Consider the following 25,446-nt stretch of genomic DNA (forward strand, 5'->3'; position numbering starts at 1 on the left):
GTTTGAACCTTGACAAAACTAAGACGAAAAAAGTAGAAAACGGAAGCCACCTTACGGGTGCTTTGTGTCCAACGACACAAAGGGCCCTATTACGGGCGCTTGTGGCACATAGTGCTGTGGTGTAATGCCACAGGGCTCGTCACAAGTGTCACGGGGAGAGGTTTACTGCTGTTCCTCTAGACCGCTAAAAAAATGAGCATCGTTTCTATGGACAACCTAACAATTTCATGAAGTGAAGAGAAAATTTTTAAATATTTTCATTTATTTTTATATAATATATAAAAAAAACTTTTTTCTCCTGTAGCAATGCGGCTACTAGTTGGAATTAAACCAAATTTGGTGTACAGGCTTTAATTAGGTAACCTAACAATTTTATCAAGTAGCCAGAACAATTTGAGAAAAAAGTCATTTTTGAACACCACTAGTGTACATTTATACATCATTTTACTGAAATGTAGGGTTGAAATTAGCAATATGACGACGCGACGTCATGAGGTTCACGTTCGCGATCACACAGAACCTATCAAAAAGGTTCACGTTCACACGAACCTGAACCTTTCAGCGGTTCACGTTCGCGTTCTGTGTGTGTACCTCACAAATTAAGAGGTTCGCGTTCACAAACGAAACCGTACGGGGTCAATCTCGATTTCGTATGTTTATTGTATGATAAAAACCAAATCCGTGCGATTGGGGTGTTGGCTAATAGGGTAATATCGGTAGGAAGTATAAAAACCCGTTTACACTATATGCTCAATATCAACGCAGTCTGGCCTAGACCGTAAACACGTAAGCTTATATTCCCTTGCAAGTTCTCGTCGAAATTGTTGGCAAAGCGACGGAACATATTGATTTCATGAGATTTTTATCTCATTTGATTGCCCCAGTTGCTACATTTGGCGGCATTTAAAAAGACAGTATGTACTTCAGGATTACAGTACTATGTGGCCCGAGTCGTCGCTACGCATAGTGTACACTGCACATTAATATAAGCTATAACTTCACTGAAATGTAGGGTTGGAATTAGCAATATGACGTGACGTCATGAGGTTCACACCATCCCTATAATACACCCCAATTTGTAATCGTGCGCGTCAGACAAATTTCATAGAACTGCGTTGTCTGCACCCCCTCTATTTCATATAGATACTCGTAAAACCGCAGCTTATTGACCAAGGACGATTCCAGGGAGCCTAATGAAGAAGAGCGGGGAAGCCTAAAACCGAAGATATAGATCGAACCCTGGTATAGAACCACCGACAATGGCACATTAATAATTGAATTCCATAATTTTTGCTACGTGGTCGCTCTTATTTACCTCAGTTTCTAGCGGCACCCCGGAGCAGTCCGTGTTACACCGGTTGACAACCACTTTTCTAACAATTACAAGAATTTCCGGGACGCTTGCTCGACAGCTTTGTGGTTGGCATGTCTGACGCAATCCGCCGAAAATTTCCGAACACGTCCTGAGCCAGCGAGGCAGTCGCGTGGTCAAGATTGTCGTTTCCGAGGAAGCAGTAGAAAGCCCTTTGGTAAAGGATGCCAGAGAAACCGCTATCTATCTATCTTTACATTGTATGGAAATCATGTGTTGTTTTGAATCAATGGAACTATCAATGAAACAACAAACGAACATACAGAAATACTTATTAATGAAATGAAATAAATGTCCACGATTCATGCCTTCTGCGCGTGCTCTTCATTTCGCTTCTCGTTTGATCTTGGACATACATATTTCTTGGTATCCGCTTTTCTCGCATCTCATCACAATCATTTCCAAAACACTTATATTCGTCAGCTTTAAGTGTAGTTTAACCCAAAACTGGCGCAATCATCAGCAAATTTTCGAACTCATCGCGAGCCATGTCATCAGAAAACGGAGAGGAAGCCCTGCAATCCAGAGCAAGATCGTCGTTTACGAGGAAATATGCGAAAGCCTTTTGGTAAAGAATGCCAGAGAAGACTCTCCCTATCAGGGGGCATTCTAAGGGCTCGCCAAGAAAAATGTTCAACGACATCGCATCCTTCATGCAGCATAGCCATTGAGATGAGCTGTGCAGAGCTCGTTTGTCGAAGGAGGTTTGCGGCATTTTCGCGATCTCAGAAGGCACAGCTGTCGCGTAATAGGTTGCACAAATTGTGAACGCAAGTGCTTTGATTGCTTCTCTAACGTGACGTTCCTCGTCTTCGCTGGATGTGCTCCAGTACCTGAATACTGCAGCTAGCAACTTCATTTTGTCACCAAAAGCCTTGATGATCCCATCATTTTCTCCTCTCAGTAAGACACCAAAAAGGAATATTTGCCTCTGTTCCATTATGTTATTGATATTCGGTTGATCCATGTGCATATCATCTTCCAAACCCAGTTGCAGCGCCTTCATTTTTGGCCTATCGATTGTCACAGATAACATTTCTGATACGTATTGGTCACCTTCACGATCCGTCACCACCACGGGGTAAGTATCGAACCCTTGCTCCTCTCCAAAATCTTTCACGAGATTTACCTGATACATGGCGTGCCTGATAGAGGAAGAAATTTTGTTACATGATAGTCGGTCTTGATCATCCGGGACTATCGGCATGAAATCCGTCAGAACCGGTGGAGTACCAAGTGTATGAAAACACTTTTTTCCTTCACTAAATCTGTGGCCGCCATGCGCCAAGTCGTCGATATAGGCTGCGACATTCGGTAGATTTCGGTACTTATCGATACAGGTTTTGAGCTCGTCTTCAGGCAGATTTCGAACATGTTGCCTCAAAAATCGAATAACGCTGTCATCGTTTCTATAGTTCCTTCCCAGCCAAGTTAGTAATAACTCCAGCGCATTGGCGTATTGCTGCGATCTCCAATTCCCCTCTCGTTGCTGATTACGGTGAGCTAGTGTACCCTGGAAATTAATTACGTTGCATCATCATCATCATCGTCATCTTGATCGGGGACATAGCCAGATTCAATCGTACTAAACAGCTATACAGCAAGAAAATAATTCCTTGCACAATGATTTCCTTAACATAAATTGCGTCACAATATCTCAAATCAAAATGCCAGCTTGCTACGTCTATAGTTTCGTAAATCAGGGAATTCATCTACACAAAATGACACAATATAACTTCACGTTATATATATTTGAAAGATATGGTTACGGAAAGGTGATTTATTTGATGCTGACTATAATAAACCTTGTCTGTTGATAATGCTTGGTCGAATTGCACCTGAACCTAGGCTAGGCTGGGATATTAACCGAAACGATTTAGATAGTATTGAAATCAATGAAAAAAATCATATTGTTGATCATCGTGAAACTACTTTCTACTAGACCAGAAAATTTTTTTGCCTATGAAGAAATGGAAATGTATCCTCTAGACCAGTGGTTCTCAACCGCCGGTCCGCGGACCGGTGCCGGTCCGCGACGACATTCCTGCCGGTCCGCGAGGTATATTGCAATTTTCAACTTCAATTTCAAGATGTAATGTTGAAGGCTTGTCCAATGATAGAATAAATAAAACATCAAATTTTAAAATAATTCAGAAGTTCGTGAGGTATCATTAGGGCTTGTAACATGTTCGATTTGACTTAAAGTTCAAGACGTGTTATTTGACGAGCGACAAGTACAGAACAGGTACGAGCTGACTCATCGCTAAACAACGCAGTTTGAGCGATCATTCGTTTTCGATTCATTCATTTTGTGTTGGACCGTAACTGGGGCACCCGAAACCGCCCAATTGGAGAGGGGTCGAGCTTAAAAAGTGCCGAATATTATCTTGCAAATGAACCTAAATCATGGCGTATTTTTCTGAAACTTTTTCCAACATTTTCAATTTCTTTCGGCATTTCGGCGTCAGCCATTACCGCACCACGACGTACCAACCCCTAATGAAGTATAGGCTAACACGGAACTCCGAAGTGTGTGCCAAAAATTCGGCAGCGAGAAAACCGATTCAGTCATGAATGATTGATAATATTCGGTATTGCCGAGATTAAGCTACATAAACTCTCTGCTTACATCGAGTAGAATGAATGTGCTCACAAGTACAGGTGAAAACATCCACCGAGCTATAGGTAGGGTGTGTGGGTGAATCCCCCGGAAGTTTGGCTTATCTTCCTGTGGGGGACCAAGACCAACGTTTTCTGGGGGTGCATGGGCTAACGAAGTGCTTTTGCGGCCCGGATTTCCGGATGGCCGGTATAGTTGCTGCAAGGTGTTTTCCTGCGGCACACAGTGTATTCGTACAGTTGCCAGAGTAGCGTATGCGTCTGATGGAAGTGGGCAATGAGCAAGGTAGCACGGTAAGGTGCTTGGTTCGAGTTGGCGTGGTCGTTTAAACCCACGGCTTTCGGCGCGAAAGAGTGTAAACTGTAAACTGCACGTTTATCTGGATAAGGCAATTTTACTTCGAGTCAGCAGACTGACTACCATAAAATCGCATGGTTGCTGTCATAAAGATAATTAATTACGATCAAAACCCTTTAAATGTCACTCTCCAGCACCATATAATTGCAAAAAACGGTTGCATACTTTACATTTTGGCTTCATTTCAATTTTCAGAGTGCACCGGTCCGCCAGATATTTTTTAAAGTTTTACCGGTCCGCGAGGTGAAAAAGGTTGAGAACCACTGCTCTAGACCAGTGGTTCCCAAACGGTGGGGAATTCCCACTGGTGGGGAATTCAATGGTTTCTGGTGGGGAATAGACCCATTTGTTTAAAATTATATACAGGACAGTCTACATATTCACGGAGACACATGCGCAATTACCGTTACCAGTTAACAGCTCTAGGATGTACGCATCGAAAATTATATTGCGTGTTGTTCACAAAACCTCATTTTTGACTCTGGGTGGCCAATGATGGCGTCACAAACACATCCAGCACGACTATTTTGACATGAAATAACGTTTTCGTGAAATTTTGAGCGTTACCGGGATCGGTTCACGAAACGTTTTATGTTGCAGTTATAGGCGATTGTCTTTCGTACTGGTGTGGTTGTGTGTCTTGTGTAGTCAAACCAGCAAATAGCTGCTCTGTGATTACAAGAGTGCTGGGTAGTGGGGAACAGGACCGTAACTTCCGCACCCCAACCCCTCAATTTCGAGCTCGAAGGGGCCCAAAATTATTTCGAAAATTAACATAAATTGAAGTATTTTTTTTAAATTTATGCCACTTTTTCAAAAAATTTTCACGATGGATGCGCGATTTAATATTGCTGAATATCTGATTATTCGGTACTCTTCCCCCACGATAATACGTAGACTTTATAGAAATGGAGTCTTCGGCGTGGGCTATTACTGCGCTACGACGCACCAAGGCATATGCAGTTATAGGCCATGTAACATACAACTCCGAGAAGTGTGCCAGAACGATCAGCAGTCAGCGAGAAGACCTCGGCCGAGATGGAATGCCCTCGTGGTGACCCAAAACTTCGATATATATACAATATACATATATGTTTAATTGGCTGTATGGCTGGCGCCGAATGTTGCTGTCGTGGCGATCTGAGCCCCACAGGACAAATGCCATCCCGCAGGGAAAAATTATTTGCCAGTAAAGCAATGCCAATTTGAAATCGTGTGTGCCTTTTAGTTTTGGCGACTTCCATGTCTTTAGACATAGCAGATATAGGAGGTCACGAAATAGCATAATGTAACGAAGTCAATATACCAACGGGGAACGGGTCCGCCCGAAGATGTTCAATTCTTATTTAGGGGTCCTACCTTTTCCAACACACCTCACTCAGCTCTACCGGTAAATCTGATTACGTGAGCAGAGAGGGGCTAAAAATTGATAGCAAAATATATGCAATTCCCGATCATATTGGCCGATTAAAATACGAATTATATAAATTTTTCGCGCTTCGCGCGTTTGGTAGCAATATGGCGACGCATTAAACAGTAGACCCAATGTAGCTGATAAGTTGCACGGAAAAAGCGTACAGGCTCAGCGTGGCTGAGAAGGTTCTAGGGGCGCCAGACCAACGTTTTTTGGTAGGGCTGACAAAGTGCTGTTACGGTCCTGGTGGGGAATGAAGGCTCGGAATAAATCTGAAGTGGGGAATGAACACAAAAAAATTGGCAACCACTGCTCTAAACCATTGTCGTGATACATTTGAATCGCCCACACGTACCAGAGAAACCTTCAGTCGTGAGACGCACGCTATTCTAACTTTATGGGGTGCATCGTTTTCCTCTGTGGTTCGCATTTGTACAGTGGGGGTCACATTGCAAGCACACTATTGTATTGAAATCGAAAAAATCCAAGTCACCCCGAATCGCGCTAATCGTGAAGGCAGTTTTTAGGAAGGATTAAAATCTCTCAACGCATTGGGAACGAATTCGTAAATTCAAATTGCATATTGACACACGCTAATTTAATTATGTGTAGACATAGCCATGTTGTAGACGGCTGTACAAATAATATTTTACGGCAGCATGCCCTTGCTCAATCGCAATAAGAATTAGCAAGACTGTAATGTATAGGAACTCCTACATACTATAATCAGGACTCGAGGTTACAGCACCACCATCCAACACAGTGGTTCTCAAACTCGACCCCCTAGGCCCGCTGTCTACGCCCCCGCAATTTAGTAAACTGTTATTTTAAGTATCTTGCACGAAGAACCGACTCAGCATGTCTGAGCAATCCCATCGGTTTTCTGAGAACCATTACAGACATATATCGCAAGCTGGACACATGTTAACTGCACACTGGTCTAATCCAAAACCAACAAGTCCGTTACCAACAGTTAAATGATGAGGGGAATCATTTGCTTATGACATCAGAAAAAGAATGTAATTTACTAGTTGCATACATTTGATATGAGCATTTTACGATATTGCGAATCCGGTCAATCTGTTCTAAAGCATAAACTTGCCTATTAATTGTGATAGCTAGTCATAGATCCGCTGTATTGCGGATATGGTACACCCCAGTACACCCCATTCGAATAGTACACCATTTAAAAGTTTTGGTACGCCCTAGGGCAGGGACGGGCAACATACGGCCCGCAAAGGGATTTTGGCCGGCCCGCAGATAGTTTCTATCAGGGATATATATCCCTGGTTTCTATTCTGAAAGTATTGACAAATTTTATGCGTCACAGAATGAATCCAAGTTTGCCAGCATGAGAAAGATGGACATGAAACTATCTTGACCTGTTAGAGTCTACATACATTTACGACGATAAGCATTAACGAGACAAGGCTGATGTTCTCGTGCAGTATTAACCAATGGTTGCTATACGACATGCAGCCAGAGCTCAAAGAACTTGTTGACAACTCCGACCGACCACAGATTTCCGATTGGCTTCAACGGCCACTGTTAATAAATTCATTAAATACTGTTTTGGGTCTCTATGCTTTAAACTTAAAGTTTACATTTAATACGATTTATTCCTTGTATAGGTGAACAAATACGCGATGAATGCATATATTCTGTAATCCGGCTCGCCGGCGCTTCATTTTCCTAAATCCGGCCCGCCGACCGGAGAAGTTGCCCGGCCTGCCCTAGGGTGTACGATACACCCGGTTTAAGATCCCAGCTCTATAATACGATAGCAGGAAAAATAATATTTTTATATCAATTCACATTTGACGTTTTCTTTTTAAGTGGACGAGGGTCCGACTTCTTGCCTTTTTTAACAGATATATTGTAAATTCTAATATGTTTGGCGGATCGGAGGTTGAGAACCACTGCGTTAGATGGTATCGAATGTCACAAGATTGTAGTTACTAAACCTACCGTTGAAATAGCACGAATAACCGGTCTGAAATCGACGTTCAATCCACCTTGATTGCTCCATATTGGTTTCAGGAAGGAAATCGCATTCGGGGGAAGGCGAAATGCGCTCTCCAGTCCTTGGCGGCAGAAGACCTTGCATGGGCATCTCCCCGTGACCTGTAGGAGTGGTTACATTTTGGTAATCTTTCCGTGGATTCACTGCGCTTTCGCTATTTATATGAGTTGACATTTGTTCCATAATTTCATTGTTTGAGTCAGGAATATGTAATGTGGAACTTTTGCCAGATTACTCTGGTACTTTCGTAAAACGACTTTAACATTATCAAGATCATATTATTGTCATAACTAGGTCGATTTTTTTAACATGTCGAAAAAAGTCAAAATTAAGTCAAAATTGGGTGCTATGCTCAACGTACCGCAATATCCTAACTGAAGCAAGACTGCGAAAAATTGTGATGTGGAAACCATTGTCAGAATGAAGTAACAACACGGTGTGTCACCAGCAGTGTACGCACATCTTCAGTGTTGTCAGCCAACATCTTATGCCGTTGAACGTTCTTTCTCCATTCTTGGCAAGCTACATATAGTAAGGACAGACACTTTCTACCCGAGAATGTAGGAAAGTATCTTTCGTTGTACTACAAGAAACTCTAATCATTCCTACCATAATGCCTAATGTAACTACTGGAATTCTTCTTAGGGCCAGATTTCGTTAAAATAATGTTTTCTCATGTAAAACTTTGTCAGTTTTTGAGGCAAAGAAGTTTTTTCAGGCCAAACTACTTCGTATGGACAGACAGTTCCAACTAGAAATAAAGATAAGTAGTAAAATTCGAACATTATGTGGGAAAACACCAAATTTGCATGGGTTACGTCAAATTTGGTCAAAATTAAGATTTTTAAGGACAAAAAATGTCAAAATTTTGATTTTTTAGGTCAAAATCTTCCGTTTTTCAGATTGCCCTATAGTCTAACAGATGACAAACCCTCTGTGTACGCCAATAGACACGACGTACCTCCACAACGGTCACAATTCGACTACTGATGGGGCCTAATTGCCTGCAACCAATGCCGGCTAGACGGGTGTATCATAAGAAATTACATTTTGAGTTGGGTGTCTGCCTTAACCTCCATAACCCCTGAAACTGGATCAGGGAGCCCTATTGTTCCATGGAACACAGGTTAAAAGCCACTGGTCTAAATGAACGGGATATAAAATATAAGGTCAACTTTATATTTCGCAGTTTCCGTGGTTACTGTATTATTACACTTACATTTTCCCAGCGAAAGTCTGAAATCGGGAGAAATCCTTTGGGTAAATCATACACGCAAAAATTGGTGTCACTCGCAAGTACATAGCCATCCAGCTCATTCGCTATGGCAGCAGCAATAGAATCTCCGTCACCAGCAACGACAACGTAGGGAACACTCAATTCACGGAGAGTTTGCTTTAAAACGTCCTCTGAAATAACGTTGCAAAAGCACATCAATTGTAATTACAAATCTTCAGCTGTGACTTGCATCGACTCGCAGTTACAAGCTGTCCGTTGTCTTCACTAATTCCCTGTAGGTAATTGGCAATGGACAGAGTTGGCCAATGGACAAGGATACGGTTAATCCAAAATCGCTTATACTCTGTCTTGTCTATAAATAGTCGATTAAAACTTCATTGGTTCTTAACCAGGGGTCCGTGGACCTATTGGGGTCACAAAGCACGGGATAAGAGTAGGAGATACATTAGTCTTGAGTCCAGGAATCGCGTAATCCTGAGCTTATTCGATACGGAAAGAGTGTGTTTGTTGTGAATTTCGGTCCCAGAGGGTAGTGATGAAGTCGTCCTGTATATACACTAGCCACTACTTAGTCAAATGGTTTAGTTCTAAGATGGATTTTTATGCAATCCGTTCATGAAGGCGAATGTTTGCACAAGTTTATCCATTGGAAAGTGGCGTTTGTGTCAACTTATCGCTGGAGTCGTCCCAAGCACAGGTCAGTGTAGCCTCGGTTTGCGATCGAGCAGTCGAGTTTTGCACTTATATAGATATAGCATTGACTCTAGAATTGTATTGTAAGAATGAAACATACTTCCCACTACAGGGTGCGCTCTGATCCAATCCTCCGTGGCATCCTTGCCGTCGACAACAGCCCTGGTACCCTCAAGTTTCAACGTGCATCTTTCCAGATATCGCGATATATTATCCTTCGACTTGAACCTGAATATAGTTATATAATCATTAGGGCGATTTTTTGACATGTTAAATTTCATCAAAACAGTAGCGTTAGGTCAAAAAATATAAAGGCTATATGGATGATCTTATCATTTGACATTTTACAGTTGTAGCCTACTTAGGCCTAGACGGCTCATTGTCTGCTCATTGTGAATCACAAACGGTCAAATGAAACCAATAGGTTGACAACTTGACATAAATTATGGTGTTATGCTCAACTCACCACAATATCCTAACTGAAGCAAGACTGTGTGAGCATTAGTTCTTATAACAAGAAGCGCATAGAAAATTGTGATGTAGACGACATTGTCAGAATGAAGCAGCACGGTGTGTCACCAGCAGTGTACGGACAACTTCAGTGCTGCCAGCCAACAACTGCTGCTGTTGAACGCTCTTTCTATATTCTTGGCATGCTAAGTAGGAAAGTATCTTTCGTTGTCCTACAACAGATTTTAATTAATTATATCATAGGGCGTGATGTAACTACTGTAATTCTTCATAGATCCAGATTTCGTGAAAATAATGTTTTTTCATGTAAAAATTTGTCAGTTTTCAAGTCAAAAAAGTTGCATATGATGTTTTATCGCTATAACGAGGTATTTGGAAGTCACACTGTCGATTTTCGGGCAATATGAATGTATCCTCAAATTTATAAGTTCGAGTTAATATTTGTTCTATTTTTTGACGGTTGCGACCAAACATTCTCATTTGGCTTGCTGTAGCTTAGATTAGCAAGAAAAGTTGTCACATCTGAGTTTTTTAGGGAATATATGTCATAGGTCCCCGGGTCGTGTGTAGGGCTGGGCACAATGATTCGAGTACTCGAATCTGAATCGAGTATTAATTTTAATGATTCGAGTCGAGTAGTAAAAGACGATTTTTTCGAGTACTGAAATTATACACTCCTCACCACTGAAAGTTGATTTATCAACGAGGAGTTTATCAACGATCAACGAGTTTATGCTAATTTCACTGTTGAAGCCTTGGAACCTTGATTGGCCGTATCGTAGCATACGAAACATGAAGTACAAAGCTACGAACGTTACTGGAAATAGCACATTTCCGAAGTCATGATCATCCCAAAATATTGTCACCAAGTGCAATGAAATCGGTATGGTCGAAAAAAATAACAAAGTATCCTTAATATGATGGATAACAGGCATTATATTCTTTGTGGTCGCTTAAAAGGTACATATTTGAACTTTGACAAATAATATTCTGCTATGACGTCATAATGAGTGATACTCGATTACTCGACTCGACTCGAAGCATTTTACGTGATTCAGAATCGAATCACTCAGGTACTCGATTTTGCCCAGCCCTAGTCGTGTGCCATTGGACCCACCGGGTGAGGACCGATAATACGTTCGAGCAATAAATTATGAACGTTCATAAATATTTTTTGAAAAGACGTATATTCATGTATACGAAAGCGATAGGTAGAGCTTGTATCAAAGTGCTGAGCCAGTAAAAGATCTGCTGTTTTCGGCTGAACATTTTGGGGCCAGCGATAATTTTCCAATTCTTGATCCATCGGTACCACATCTCCCCTACGTGTGTGCGCTGCGTGCGATAGTGGAGATTACGCGTAAGTTCGTCGAAGCGAGAAGACTTGCAATAGTGGCATTTACGATGTACTCAACCCTGATGAATTATTATCTTGGTTAATTTAGGGTACCGGGCTTAACGAACGCCTTGGAATCTCAATTAAGGGGGCACTTCTCTTTAAAATGGATTTTTTAGGTGTTCACGTTTGTAGTCATAAATTCCTAAAGGTAGATGCGAGCCCCATGATTCATACATTGCTGGAAAGGGCAGGAAATTTCCTTTCCGAATATGGTCTTTATGTTGTACCATGAGCATGTAATCCACCGGTACACTTACTCAAAAAAAACATGAAAATATTGAACACGCATATTAAAAATCCTAAAAACTCAAAAGTCTGTCAAGATTTTCCTTCAAATATTGTTGTAGTAATAGTACAGGTATATATCTACAAAATAATGGAGGGATTTTCAAATAAAGGTTTTCAAACAAAATTTATTAAATTTTTGTCAGCGAACCCTAAATTTTCATTTTTTTCAAGATTCTTTCCCCTGTAAAAATTTTCATGGACAAAATTTTGAGAAAACGCTCCATTATTTTATTGTACGTACCCTAACCATCATTTGTGCAAAATTTCAGATGAATCGGACAAGCAGGTGCCGAGCAGATACAATTTTTGAGCAGAAAAAGTATATTTTGAGAATAACGCGTTTAAAAAAATAAAACTACAATAACTTCGAAAAACAAGGATATGAACACTGATCATGACATCAATGGCCACATTAGTTGATTTGCATCACACATTGAACCATATATAACACAACCTGAGCATTAATAGCCGCCAGGCACATAGTCTGATGTGTCTAAGGACTCTTGAACTCTTTAAATTTTTCACAGCGAGAGAGCGTCGAGATGCAGTCTGTCTTTTTTTTCGCTTCAAACCAGTTCCATTTTTCTGAACGTGTTCACTGGCAAGTTTAGGCTTTCAAGAACACTCAAGTATACACTGCATCCAATATTCCAGTTCAGTAAGGACATAGCTACAGCACGTTTTACTGCCATAGTTCCTAAGTACCTTTTCTTCAGGCACCTTGGCCCTATGGTCGCAACGAATGACTCATTTTGGGTTTTGGTTAATCCACCAATGCATCTTTCCATTTCAAAGATTCTTCTAAAACTCTAAATTTCCTTGATCGACTCATTCTAGGCATATTGATAGCTAGAAATGAAAACCAATCCAAGACAGTTATCAAAAAACAATACATACTACCCAATATTGTCAGTCAGCAGTCAATGAATAAAAAAAGATGAAATAGGACAACACACAACCTCCATCTGGACCATTTCCTTGGTACTGAATCAATGAAGCAGCCAAGTATATGAAAGCAGACATGCTAGAACACTTATTTATAAGCAAACAATAAATACTACCCCATATTGTCAGTTATCAGTCAACAAATAAAAAAATAAATGAAAAAAAACAGCCTCAACTCGCCTGCTTACTGCATCTGTGAAGCAGCCAAGTATCAGGGTTGCCAGACATCTTTCGAGAAAAAAGGGCCAAACAGCGCCGGAAAAGGGGCCAAATTGTTCAGTCTTATATTAGTTCAGTCTTATATTAGGACACCAAATCAACAACTTACAACTACACTGGATCCAACCATAATAACTGCTATTACACTGGATCCAACCATAATAACTGCTATTATTTCAAGCCGTTTCCAACTGAATATAAAATCGTAAAAGAAAACATTTTGTGCAGTAATATGAGAGTAATTAAATTTTATGAATTTAATTTAAAATTGAGATAATAGTTTCTTTACAGTTGAAACTTATCCAACTTATTTACTTAAGTTTTAGGTTTTTCACGAAAAACTCTCCGGTTATGTTGAAGTTTTTTTTCTTTGAAATTTCTACAATTAATAAGTACTATTTCTGCTACTTAGCTTCAAGCCATGTTCGATGATTTTTCGTCCACCTGTTCCCAAATCTGTGTTTACAATTTCAACACAGTCTACATTCTACGAAAACAAATCCAAATCTTCATCTTCTACTGTGTTTCCACTGAATCTTTGACATTGGGGCAATTCCCTGCACAGACAACCGATGTTCCCACCACTACCTCTTCAAATCTCTTGAAATTTGGTACACGCACAGATGAGCTAATTCCAAACAGGATGAACTCTATTTCATGAAAATTGGACTTTGGGGTCAAAAGTTACGTCACTTTGAAAATTGACAATTTTCTGCTCATTTCGGGTCTGCAATTTCAGGTTTTATCAATGCAATATTAAAGAAGGTGTAGCTAGATGTTAGACGACAGTTGAGATACGGCACTTGGATTTATTTGAATCTTGTCTGATCGTCTATATTTCCAAGTGAAATTTAATGCCCTTTAGGTTAAGGTCGAAGGTTAAATTGAGGGGGAATTTGGTCAATGGTCTAAAATCAGTCAGGCGTTACACGATTTAGACTGCGGATTGCTCAAAAACATATTAAAATATTTTGGAAAATAGGATCTTAAATGAAAGTTTGCTTCAAGAAGACTTCGTTCATAGCTGTTTGATTTTGGCTTTTAGACCGTAAAGTGATGAAATTGCAGTTTCAAGAGCACACTTCATTTTCACATGGAAATGCTGTAGTAGTAGGGTGTTTTCGGACATCTATTCTGGGGTGCGTGTGGACATCACGTCTTGGGTCTGTTAGGACTGTGTTGCCATTCGAACATCGTGTCTGGGGCGAGTTCGGACTGTTTTGTCCCTCGGACATCGTGTATGAGGGGGGTGTTCAGACACCATGTCTGGCGTGTGTTAGGACTGTGTTGTCACTCGCTGACATAGTATCTGGGATCTGTTTGTGTTGCGCCAGACATGACTCAGACCTGATATCTGCGCACTTATTTTATCCGGACATGCTCCGGAGCTGATACCTGCCCACTAAATACCCCCAGACATGGTCCGAACCGGATATATGCGCGCTTAATGGACACAGATATGCGTCAGACGTGATACCCGTGTCCTAAACGACGCGTTTTTGCTGATATCTGCGATAGCTGGGTATATCCACAGTAGTGGTGGCTGAGTATATCCACAGTCACAGTAGAGATAGCTGAGTACATCCAAAGCTATCACTACTGTGGTTATACTCAGCTATCACTGCTGTAGATATACCCAGCTATCGCAGATATCAGCAAAAACCGCAAATATAGAGGTCATATATAGACCAAATGTCGTTTAGGACGTGGGTATCACGTCTGACGCATGTATGTGTCCATTAAGCGCGCAGAAATCAGGTCCGGACTATGCCTGGGGGTATTTGGTGCGCAGGTATCAGCTACGATACATGTTCAGATTAAAATAGTGGGCAGGTATCAGGTCTGAGGCATGTAGGCGTATCACAAACATATTCCAGACACGATGTCCGAGTAGCAAATACAGTCTGGACACAGCCCAGGCATGATGTCCGAACACCTTCCAGACACGATGTCCGAATGACAACACAATCCGAGCTCACCACCGATAGGATGTCCGCGTTGCAAAACAGTCAGAACACACCCGAGCCATGATATCTGTGGTGAGCTCGGACTGTGTTGTCATTCGGACATCGTGTCTGGAAGGTGTTCGGACATCATGCCTGGGGTGTGTCCGGACTGTGTTTTCTACTCGGACATCGTGTCTGGGATATGTCTGTGATACGCCAAACATGCCTCAGACCTGATATCTGCCCACTACTTTAATCTGGACGTGTGTCGTAGCTGATACCTGCGCACCAAATACCCCCCAGGCATAGTCCGGACCTAATATCTGCGGGCTTAATGGACACATACATGCGTCAGACGTGATACCCATGTCCTAAACGACATTTGGCCTATATATGACCTCTATATTTGCGGTTTTTGCTGATATCTGCGATAGCTGGGTATATCTACAGCAGTGATAGCTGAGTATAACCACAGTAGTGATAGCTTTGGATGTACTCAGCTATCTCTGCTGTGAATGTGAATATACTCAGCTACCACTACTGTGGATATACCCAGCTATCGCAGATATCAGCAAAAACGCGTCGTTTAGGACGCGGGTATCACGTCTGTCGCATATATGTGTCCATTAAGCGCGCATATATCCGGTTCGGACCATGCCTGGGGGTATTTAGTGGGCAGGTATCAGCTCCGGAGCATGTCCGGATAAAATTAGTGCGCAGATATCAGGTCTGAGTCATGTCTGGCGCAACACAAACATATCCCAGATACTATGTCAGAGTGACATCACAGTCCTAACACACGCCCGGCATGGTGTCTGAACACCCCCCTCATACACGATGTCCGAGGGACAAAACAGTCCGAACTCGCCCCAGACACGATGTTCGAATGGCAACACAGTCCTAACAGACCCAAGACGTGATGCCGGAACACACCCCAGACATGATGTCCACACGCACCCCGGAATAGATGTCCGAAAACACCCTACTACTACAGCATTTCCATGTGAAAATGAAGTGTGCTCTTGAAACTGCAATTTCATCACTTTACGGTCTAAAAGCCAAAATCAAACAGCTATGAACGAAGTCTTCTTGAAGCAAACTTTCATTTAAGATCCTATTTTCCAAAATATTTTAATATGTTTTTGAGCAATCCGCAGTCTAAATCGTGTAACGCCTGACTGATTTTAGACCATTGAGCAAATTCCCCCTCAATTTAACCTTTGACCTTAACCTACAGGGCATTAAATTTCACTTGAAAATATAGACGGTCAGACAAGCTTCAAATAAATCCAAGTGCCGTATCTCAACTGTCGTCTATCATCTAGCTACACCTTCTTGAATATTGCATTGATAAAACCTGAAATTGCAGACCCGAAATGAGCAGAAAATTGTCAATTTTCAAAGTGACGTAACTTTTGACCCCAAAGTCCAATTTTCATGAAATAAAGTTCATCCTGTTTGGAATTAGCTCATCTGTGCGTGTACCAAATTTCAGAAGATTTGAAGAGGTAGTGGTGGGAGCATCGGTTGTCTGTGCAGGGAATTGCCCATTGGCAAAAACATTGTCAGCTCAATTTGCGAGATACATTTATTTGAATAGCTAGTTTTATGGTATGTCTCAACTGCTTCCAAAGAGGGCCAAATATTGAAAATAAAGGGCCAAGGGGCCAAATTAAATTTTGGGGGCCAACTGCCTCTAAAAAGGGCCAAATTTGCGGAATTTGGCCCCAAAAGGGCCAATCTGGCAACCCTTCCAAGTATATGAAGGCAGACTGGGTAGAACTATACTAGAACACTCATTTCGAGCTCTACAGCATAGATTTCACCAGATGGCGCTATTTCCCCCCACAAAGGCGAATGTTGGATTAGAATGAACACGACTGCAGCAAAAATTGGGCTGTAATTCTTTTTTTTTTATAAAATGGTCCCCAAAAGAAACTATTTTTGGATAAGAAGGAGTTGGAATATCATAAAAATAATGACATATTTGGAAAGAGCGTGAAATTTCCGTTCTAGATCGATGAAGAAAAAAAAACACAAAAAAATTATTTCTAAAGAGAAGTGCCCCCTTAAGGATCGCGCCGTGTTTTAATTGATGAGAGAAGCAGACATATATCTCGTTTCCATGCTAGGCCGACGGTCGGCCGAAAGGCCATGACGCATGCGTTGTACATGTCGGCCGTGTTTCCATGACCAGGTGTAATCAGACCGTGACTTGGCCGAACTAGGTGGGCGAAGCGATCGCAATGACGTTTTTGGCTTACTTTATGTAATCATTTCATATTAATCACAAGATTGCGTTAAATGACTCGGTAGGAATGAGCCGAGATGACTTGTAGCGGTCATTCAGTCTAACAACACGCTTTGACCTTGAACACGTAGGCCTAAATCCATCCAACATGTAAAATGGTCATGATGAACCAATTGCTTAAAACTAACAGAAGATAAAATGAAATGGAAAAAAGATGAAAATTGGTGGCATATCTTAGTATGTGGGGGATATAGATATGGGATATCGTGGTCCAATAATTTCGAACGCAGAGTAGTAACTTGCCCAGTAATCTACCGGTACTACTGTTTCGTCGTCATGATTCAGACATGAACTTCAAGTGTCCTGTTGATGATTTGCTTACAAGGGGAATGTGAATAAGTTCAACTAGTTTGTGGTCAAGCGGTATAGTTTGTATTGTACCCATGCACCAGAACACAAACCCTCGAATTGTGGCAGCAGCGTATATGATCAGATCGCGAAGATTTCGGTAGCCTACGGGTAATTCGTAGCAGTACCGGTACTACTAAATTCATTGCAATCATAATTAAATTCCGGGTTTTTCAAGGCGTTAAAGATCCGTCCGGAGTGCAGCCATAGTTAATTTGTTACGGAAAGTGTATTGTAAGTAGCTAATACCAATTCGCTAATCCAAGACACAGCGCAAGCATGGCCGAAAGGCTAAGCCGAAGGATTCACTCGATGGCCGACGAGTCGGCCGACGTGGGTGTGCAATCTGTGCATGCGCAACAAAATTCTCTCGTTCGTTGGCCGAATCTCTCGAAAATGGGCCCATCGGCCGTGCATGGAAACGCAGTAATAGTATAGATAACTAACCTACGGATAGATTATAGATAACTAACCTACGGATAGATGGGCAGCACGAGAGTCACGCTCGAGTGATGCGACAACGGCAGATTTGTTGTCGCTTCATAGCATGAGACGGGAGCGTAATTGCTAATCCCATAGATGACGACCCGAGCGCTCAAATTAAATAAAGTTGATCTTATTTGAAAGCTACAGTCGCGCTGATTCTGATAATATACATTAAATTTTCATCAAGGCAATGGAACCACCCCGAAATAGCCTTCAAAATATGAAAATCGGCATTGTTCTAAAACAATTGCAACGGCGCAGCACAATGACCATAACAACGGTCCGTGCGTGATTGCGATTGTTTAGAACAATGCCGATTTTCATATTTTGACGGCTATTTCGGGGTGGTTCCATTGCCTTGATGAAAATTTAATGTATATTATCAGAATCAGCGCGACTGTAGCTTTCAAATAAGATCAACTTTATTTAATTTGAGCGCTCGGGTCGTCATCTATGGGATTAGCAATTACGCTCCCGTTTCATGCTATGAAGCGACAACAAATCTGCCGTTGTCGCATCACTCGACCGTGACTCTCGTGCTGCCCATCTATCCGTAGGTTAGTTATCTATAGATAGATAGCCAACAGCCGTCGTCACGCTTGCTTGCTCGGAGGAAAATACTGCTCAGCAATCTGAACTCAACGTAATTGCCAATCCCATAGCTGACGACCCGAGCGCTCAAATTTAACACAGTTGATCTTATTAGAAAGCTACTGTCGCACTGATTCCGAAAATATACATTAAACTTTCATCAAGGCAAAAGAACCAGCCCGAAATAGCGTTCAAAGTCTGAAAATCGGCATTGTTCCAGACAATTGCATGGACGCACCACAATGACCATAACAATAACCCTTGCGTGTCCTCGATTGTTCAGAACAATGCCAATTTTCAGACTTTGAGGTGTATTTCGAGGCAGTTCCATTGCCCCGATCGGATTTGAATGTATATTTTCGGAATCAGTGCGACAGTAGCGTTCAAATAAGATCAACTTTATTCAATTTGAGCGCTCGGGTCGTCAGCTATGGGATTGGCAATTACGTTGAGTTCAGATTGCTGAGCAGTATTTTCCTCCGAGCAAGCAAGCGTGACGACGGCTGTTGGCTATCCATCCGTAGGTTAGTTATCTATAGTAATAGTGGCGCCTGTATGACAATGCTGTTCTCAAATCCACATTGCTTTAGTCATTATCGGCGAGAAATGGCATTGAAGTGACATTGCTATCGTTAAAATACATTCATTAACAACGATTTATTCCTTCAATACGTGGATAAATGGGCGAATAATGTATCGATTCAGCAATCCGACCCGCCAAGTACTAAATTTTCCTATATCCGGCCCGTCGACTGGAGAAGTTGCCCGCCCTTGGTCTATAGCAGGGGTGGCAAACTGCGGCCCGGAGCACCGTTTTGTGCGGCCCGCGAAAGCCCAGAGAAAATATAATGCGTACTGAACTGTAATTGTTGCAGCGACTTGGCAATATTTTTTCTTGATATATTTTATTCTTTTATTGCTGACGTAGTAGCATGATCTCAAGGCCCACGCATTCTCAAAAGTTTCAGTTGGTAAACATCACAAAAATTCAAAACGGAAATAACATAATTCGGATCACGAGTGCGGTTTAAAATTGACAACTCCAGTAATTTAATTACTTTTGTTACCGTATTCGGGACACCGCCTCGCGGGTGTGTTAGGTATTGATATCTTCTCCATATGTGTAGAAGTATTTTATATTTATATTAGCTAGGCTATGTATCGTAGAAGCGCGTATTTTAGGTAACATGGTTATGATGCTCTCAGCCTTGTCTTCCAGGAGGTACAAAAAAAAACAATCACCGAATCTATGTATAGAGATCGTTCCTCTGATTCAAATTTACAGCCGCTTCTAAGAATAGGCATATCCGCCCTTCATCCCAAAGTTTGCCAAATTGGTTATTGAGGATGACCCCTGACCCGCTTGAAAAATCTTGTCGATGTGTCTGACGCGTGTGCGCTATCATTAAATTATTGTTTGATTTGTTTTAAATACATACGTAGAGATATCATGTCCATAATTCACCGGTTCCCATATAAGTACATAATAATATTGCGCTTTAGCTAACAATGCTTATTTAATATAGTGCGGCCCGCGAATGGATTCAGATGTTGAATGCGGCCCGCGAGCCGAAAAGATTGCACACCCCTGGTCCATAGGCATCAATCACTTGAGACAGTTTTCGAAATTGCACTACAGGGTTGGTGCGATAATGTTCAAAATAAGTTCAGTCGCTATGTTCACAATAAACTCAATCCACGGGTAAGGGTTATTGTGTCATTGAAGTTAGGTGAGGATCCTTAGGGTGGGGTTTTGGTCATTGAAGTTGTGGATTAGGGCAGGGGTGGGCAACCTACGGCCGTGCACACGCAATTCAATAAGTACGTGTTGGCGGGCGTCGACATGAAAATTGAATTTGCAAATTGACTTCCGAATTTTCTAGAGATTTAATTGATGTCGAAATTTCTTCGCGCCACGCGCGATTCAATGCGTCTTCATTATCGAATTTAATATAGTACCCCCGTTTGCAATCTGAGCCCCAGAGTACGGATGCGAATAGTGGAGGAAAAGGATGCGCCCAATATCGTGTGCTCCTCACGAAATAAGTTCTTGTCATACCGAAAATCTTGCGGTGAGATCAAGAAATAACAGCAAGCAACAATCAAGTGACTAATAACAATTGGCCCACCCGAATATGCATCATCATTTATAACTTGCCCTTAATTTTAGAAAATACCCCTCCGTCAACTCTACCGGCGGATCTGATCACATGGGCTGAGAAAGGATAATTATTTGATAGTAATATGTGAAATTGCTAATATTAATGGCCATGACCATGACCATGACAACTCCCAGTAACTATTCAGTACGAGACCACTATAGCTATTTCGATGCGTATAGTAAGACGATATGAGAAAGTAGATTAGGAAATGGACACGGACAGTTTAATATGACTATTTGGTAGCCCTATGGTTTAGGCTCCTTAGGGCTGGGGTGAGGGTCATTAGGGTTAGGGGTTAGTTAGTATCATTACGGTTTGGGTCCTTAGGGTTGGGGGATAGTATCATTGGGACCCTCACCCCCAACCACAATGACTCTTAACGGTGGACTGACTTTGTTGTGAACATAGCTACTGTCCTTATTGTGAACATAATCAAACCAACCCTCCTCAAATTGAAGGCAATGCATCTTTGCTACTAAGGGACAATGATTAAATACGCCATAGGCGTAGTTTCCAAAACCCAATTCGTTTCCCTCATATATTGCCTGTTTGTAGTAGCATTCTAGTTCGTAAAAGTAGTATAAATCCATCCGCACAATACTTTCTGTACTCTACAAAATCCAAAATATAGGTGTAAAGCTAGCCTTCAGAAACTGCTTACTGAAGTGTGGCGTGCTTTATTCTACGTATTATATGCGATGCAGTTCATAGATTTTATATAGTGTCACACTCTTAAGATGTTTCCATAATGGTCATATGAATCTAACCAATAAACACACGTCAATCCGATTCCGACCAACAGAAATTGGTTTGTATTTGACCCTATTCTAATACGATATTTGTCAATAAATGAAGGCCCCGACGCGCGAAATATGTTCCGGCATCAGAAAGAATAATTTCCCCCCAAATCGTCACCAACGACGGTAAATATCAAGTGTACAGAGTTCGCGTATTGCATATATAATTCTCACTCATCAAAAATGACGTAGCATCGGACGTTGCAACGATTGACCAATGTATCGAAAAATCTGTTGATGACTCTTCGCAGATCTGAATACTCGCCTCCACACCTGTAAGAAAATATATCGCCGTATATAGCCTGTGATCCATTTTTGAAAAATATATTTGTGATTCAAGTATCGAATTAGGAGCAGGGAAGAGTAGCCTAATAACACGGGTGCGAAGTGTGCAAGCATTTCATAGCGGATCATTTGTTTGTCGGGATGAGAACAGTTTGAGTGGTAAAATAATTAGAGCAACCTTGCGAATTAAATTGCAGCGATCGCCCGATATAGAGATAGATACTGGTGTCGTACCAACCTTCCGCTGTCTTTCACGCAGTCAAAATAGAAATGATACAGGAGTTCGGAGCCATCGATGATCACCGTAGAATCGCATAGTTCCAAGTCATGTAACAGTTTGACTTCATACTGATGAATGAGACGATTTAAAGACCTTATGCCCATGCTTTACTGGTAAATCTATATAACAAGCGATATTGAGTGCAGAAATGGGGTAATCGCGATTAGTAATCGCAATCGATTACGCCGATTACTGCATTTTCCAGTAATCGTAATCGCAATCGATTACTTTAGAAAAAAAATCCAAAGTAATCGTAATCGTAATCGACTACTTCACATATCTAATCGATTTCTTCGTGAAAGAACGATTACTTTTTATTTGTACAGTGAATATGACGAAACCGAACATTCGTGAACAAGGAAGAGATATTATACCAGGTTATTGATAGCGCAAGCGGTTGATTTTCAAACGCCACTGCTCATTGTTACGTCAGAAATATTAGCTTTGCGTAGTAAATATATATTCGATGTAGCTTACATTGTTGTGTGATTGTTATAACAGTGTAAGCCATGTTGCATATCAGGTTATCAATACACTCCAAACGCCACTACATCGCAGCAAGATAATAATCACCACTCTCCCTAGTTCGAAATAGTAACTTATGTATTGATGTTTGGTTATGCCTATAGTTAAACGCAGTTTGACCGTTGCTGCTTGGCGAGAAGTAGGCCTATCTATGTAGTATACGTATGAATTGTACATACACCGGACAAAGATTTGAAGTTTTATACTCGTCAAATAAAACATAACGATGGTTTAAATCAGTGGTTCTTAACCTTGCCCCCAGCGCCCCCCAGGGGGCGCTGGCGATGTTGAAGGGGGGCGGAAACGCTCAGGGGGCGATATGGGGGGCGCTGGGCTCAGGGGGGCGGTATGGGGGGCGCTGGAGAAAAATGGCTTCGCAGTAGATGATGTGGTGATAGGACATATCCTAAATGAGTATTCGGAGCAAATTCACACCGAAAACTTCGTTACATATAGCCTTCAAAATACATATAGGTTTAATTGTCCATGGGCGCCTAAATGACTGACACCGAATGTTCCTGTCTTGGCAATCTGAACCCCAGAAGACGAATTACATCTGGCAGGGAAAAATTATATGTCAGTGAAGAAATACCAATCTGAAATCGTGTGCGTCTTTTAGTTTAGTACGATTGGGCGACAGGGATATTCCTGTTGGGCGATATCCCCGTTGAGCGATTCTATATTTTTTGATATTGCAGACAGGGAATCACGAAATAACATCATGCAACGAGGTCATACCAACGGGTTCGCCCGCCCTAATATGTTTAATTATTGGTAACGGGCCCTACAGTTTCCAAGAAACCTCACAATGTTCGCTTTAAGTTTTGATGAGTCTGCGCACACTCAACAACTCACTGCGCTGACCCTTGGACAACAGTGCGTAACGACTAAAAAAAGTAATAACTCCGGATTTGTTGTGCGCAACGTAGATTTTCTGTGCGCAGAGACCGTGTCAGCACTGCGCACGTGCGCAGCTTAGAGGGACCATTGCACCTAACTCAGCTCTACCGGTAAATGTGTTTACGTGAGCAGAGAGAGGATAAAAATTGATCTCAATTTACATGCAATTCCCGATGATATTGACCAATTCAATCATTAATTAGTGAAATTTTTCGCACTTCGCGCGACTACGCGAGAATAGCTCCCTCAGTAAATGGACACCCAATGTAGATACCTAATAGGCTATCAGCAAATAGCGGACAGCCTAATGGGGGTCTGGGAGCGAAGTCCCCCGGAAGTTTGGTTTATCACCCGATGGGGGCCCAGGACCAACGTTTTATGTTTGGGGAGGGGGGCTGACGAAGTGCTGTTACGGCCCTGGTAACGAATATTTGTACCTGCGGGAACGCCCGAATATGTTTAATTATTAATTACGTGCCCCTTATTTTCCTATACAACAGCTCACTCAGTGTTACTGGTTAATCTGATTACGTGGGCTGAGAGGATAAAAAGTTTATAGCGACTTATAAATGTAATTACCATGCATTATGGAAAATATGCAATTACCATGCATTATAGCAAATTTTGGTACCTAGGGCGACCAGGCCACACAAACTTTGCTGACCACCAAAATCACGATATGGGGTTCGTGGGGGCGAAGCCCTCAGAAGTTCGGTTTATCACGCTATGGGTGCGCAAGGCAATCGTTTTTAGGGGGGTTGACGAAGTGCTGTTACGGCCCTCCCTCTTACTCATTGTCTTTATTACATTCCTAACAATATGAAGTTGAGGGGGGCGCTGGAGCACAATAATTTTTGAAAGGGGGCGCTGGACGAAAAAAGGTTAAGAACCACTGGTTTAAATCAACAGCTGCGTATATATATCATAACCGAGCCGTTCTTTGCCGTTTCTCGTAACGGCATAACGGCAGCTTGCGCAGTATCTGTATTAACTGGAAGGTACAATTTTAAGTTCACTTTATCTTATTCTCAAACGACTACTTGAAACGGGCGCCAATCGTTATTTCACAATTCTTCACTCGACATTTATACCTGTCGCCATAGCCATCCACTTATACACCATGTTAGCGTGCGTAGGTACAATTAGGACCAAAATAGCAATTCGCCCCCCGCTCCAAACGTTGGTATTGGTAAGGTTGTAACCTAGTTACTATGTTCCGACTCACAAGTCAATCTCACTTTTATAGTTTTGACTCGAGTCAAGTCGATTCATTTTCAATTCACCCCCGAGTCAAGTCCGAGTCCAAGTCAGCTAGATAGGGTCGAGTCCGAGTCATATTTTTTGACTCGAGTACGAGTCAAAGTCGTTACGTCCACAGATCAATTTTCTGATCAATCCGGTTCAACCCACTTTTTCAACTCTGCTCGAGTGATATAGAATAGAATGGCTCGTATTCATAATATATCAATTTTCATCAGTTTTCACAGTTTACGGCCCCATTTCCAAGTATCAGGACTGATGGACGAAATACAAATAATGTGGTAACTTTACTATTCTTCCAAGTTACATGGAATGTCTGTCTTGACCGTTCTAGTCTCGAGTCATATGACTTGGTTCGATTCATGCAAAATGACTCGAGTACAAGTCGATTTAATACAAAAAATGACTCGAGTCAAGTCTAGTCACCAAAAAATCGCGACTCGAGTCGGGTCATGACTCGAGTCATTACAACCCTGGGTATTGGGGCCCCATAGGGTGGTCAGTTTTCAAGTTGGTG

At 41.7% G+C, this 25,446-nt stretch overlaps 2 protein-coding genes across 4 annotated transcripts in view; both read right to left on the minus strand.

The window, feature by feature from the left end:
• Positions 1-25,446, minus strand: part of LOC145437257 (single-strand DNA endonuclease ASTE1-like) — a 533,921-nt gene that overhangs the window by 91,879 nt on the left and 416,596 nt on the right. The window lies entirely within an intron of this gene.
• On the minus strand, positions 245-23,467 carry LOC145437259 (single-strand DNA endonuclease ASTE1-like). Its single transcript, XM_080314453.1, has 6 exons — positions 22,203-23,467; positions 21,854-21,952; positions 9,817-9,944; positions 9,006-9,193; positions 7,732-7,887; positions 245-2,885 (listed from the first exon to the last, which is right to left on the minus strand). The coding sequence occupies exons 1-6, from the start codon at positions 22,346-22,348 to the stop codon at positions 1,809-1,811; spliced, it is 1,794 nt and encodes a 597-aa protein (XP_080170579.1). The 5' UTR covers positions 22,349-23,467; the 3' UTR covers positions 245-1,808.

Source organism: Botryllus schlosseri, chromosome 4 (genome assembly GCF_051294905.1).
Source record: "Botryllus schlosseri isolate E-star chromosome 4, Bs_hap1, whole genome shotgun sequence".
Lineage (NCBI taxonomy): Eukaryota > Metazoa > Chordata > Ascidiacea > Stolidobranchia > Styelidae > Botryllus > Botryllus schlosseri.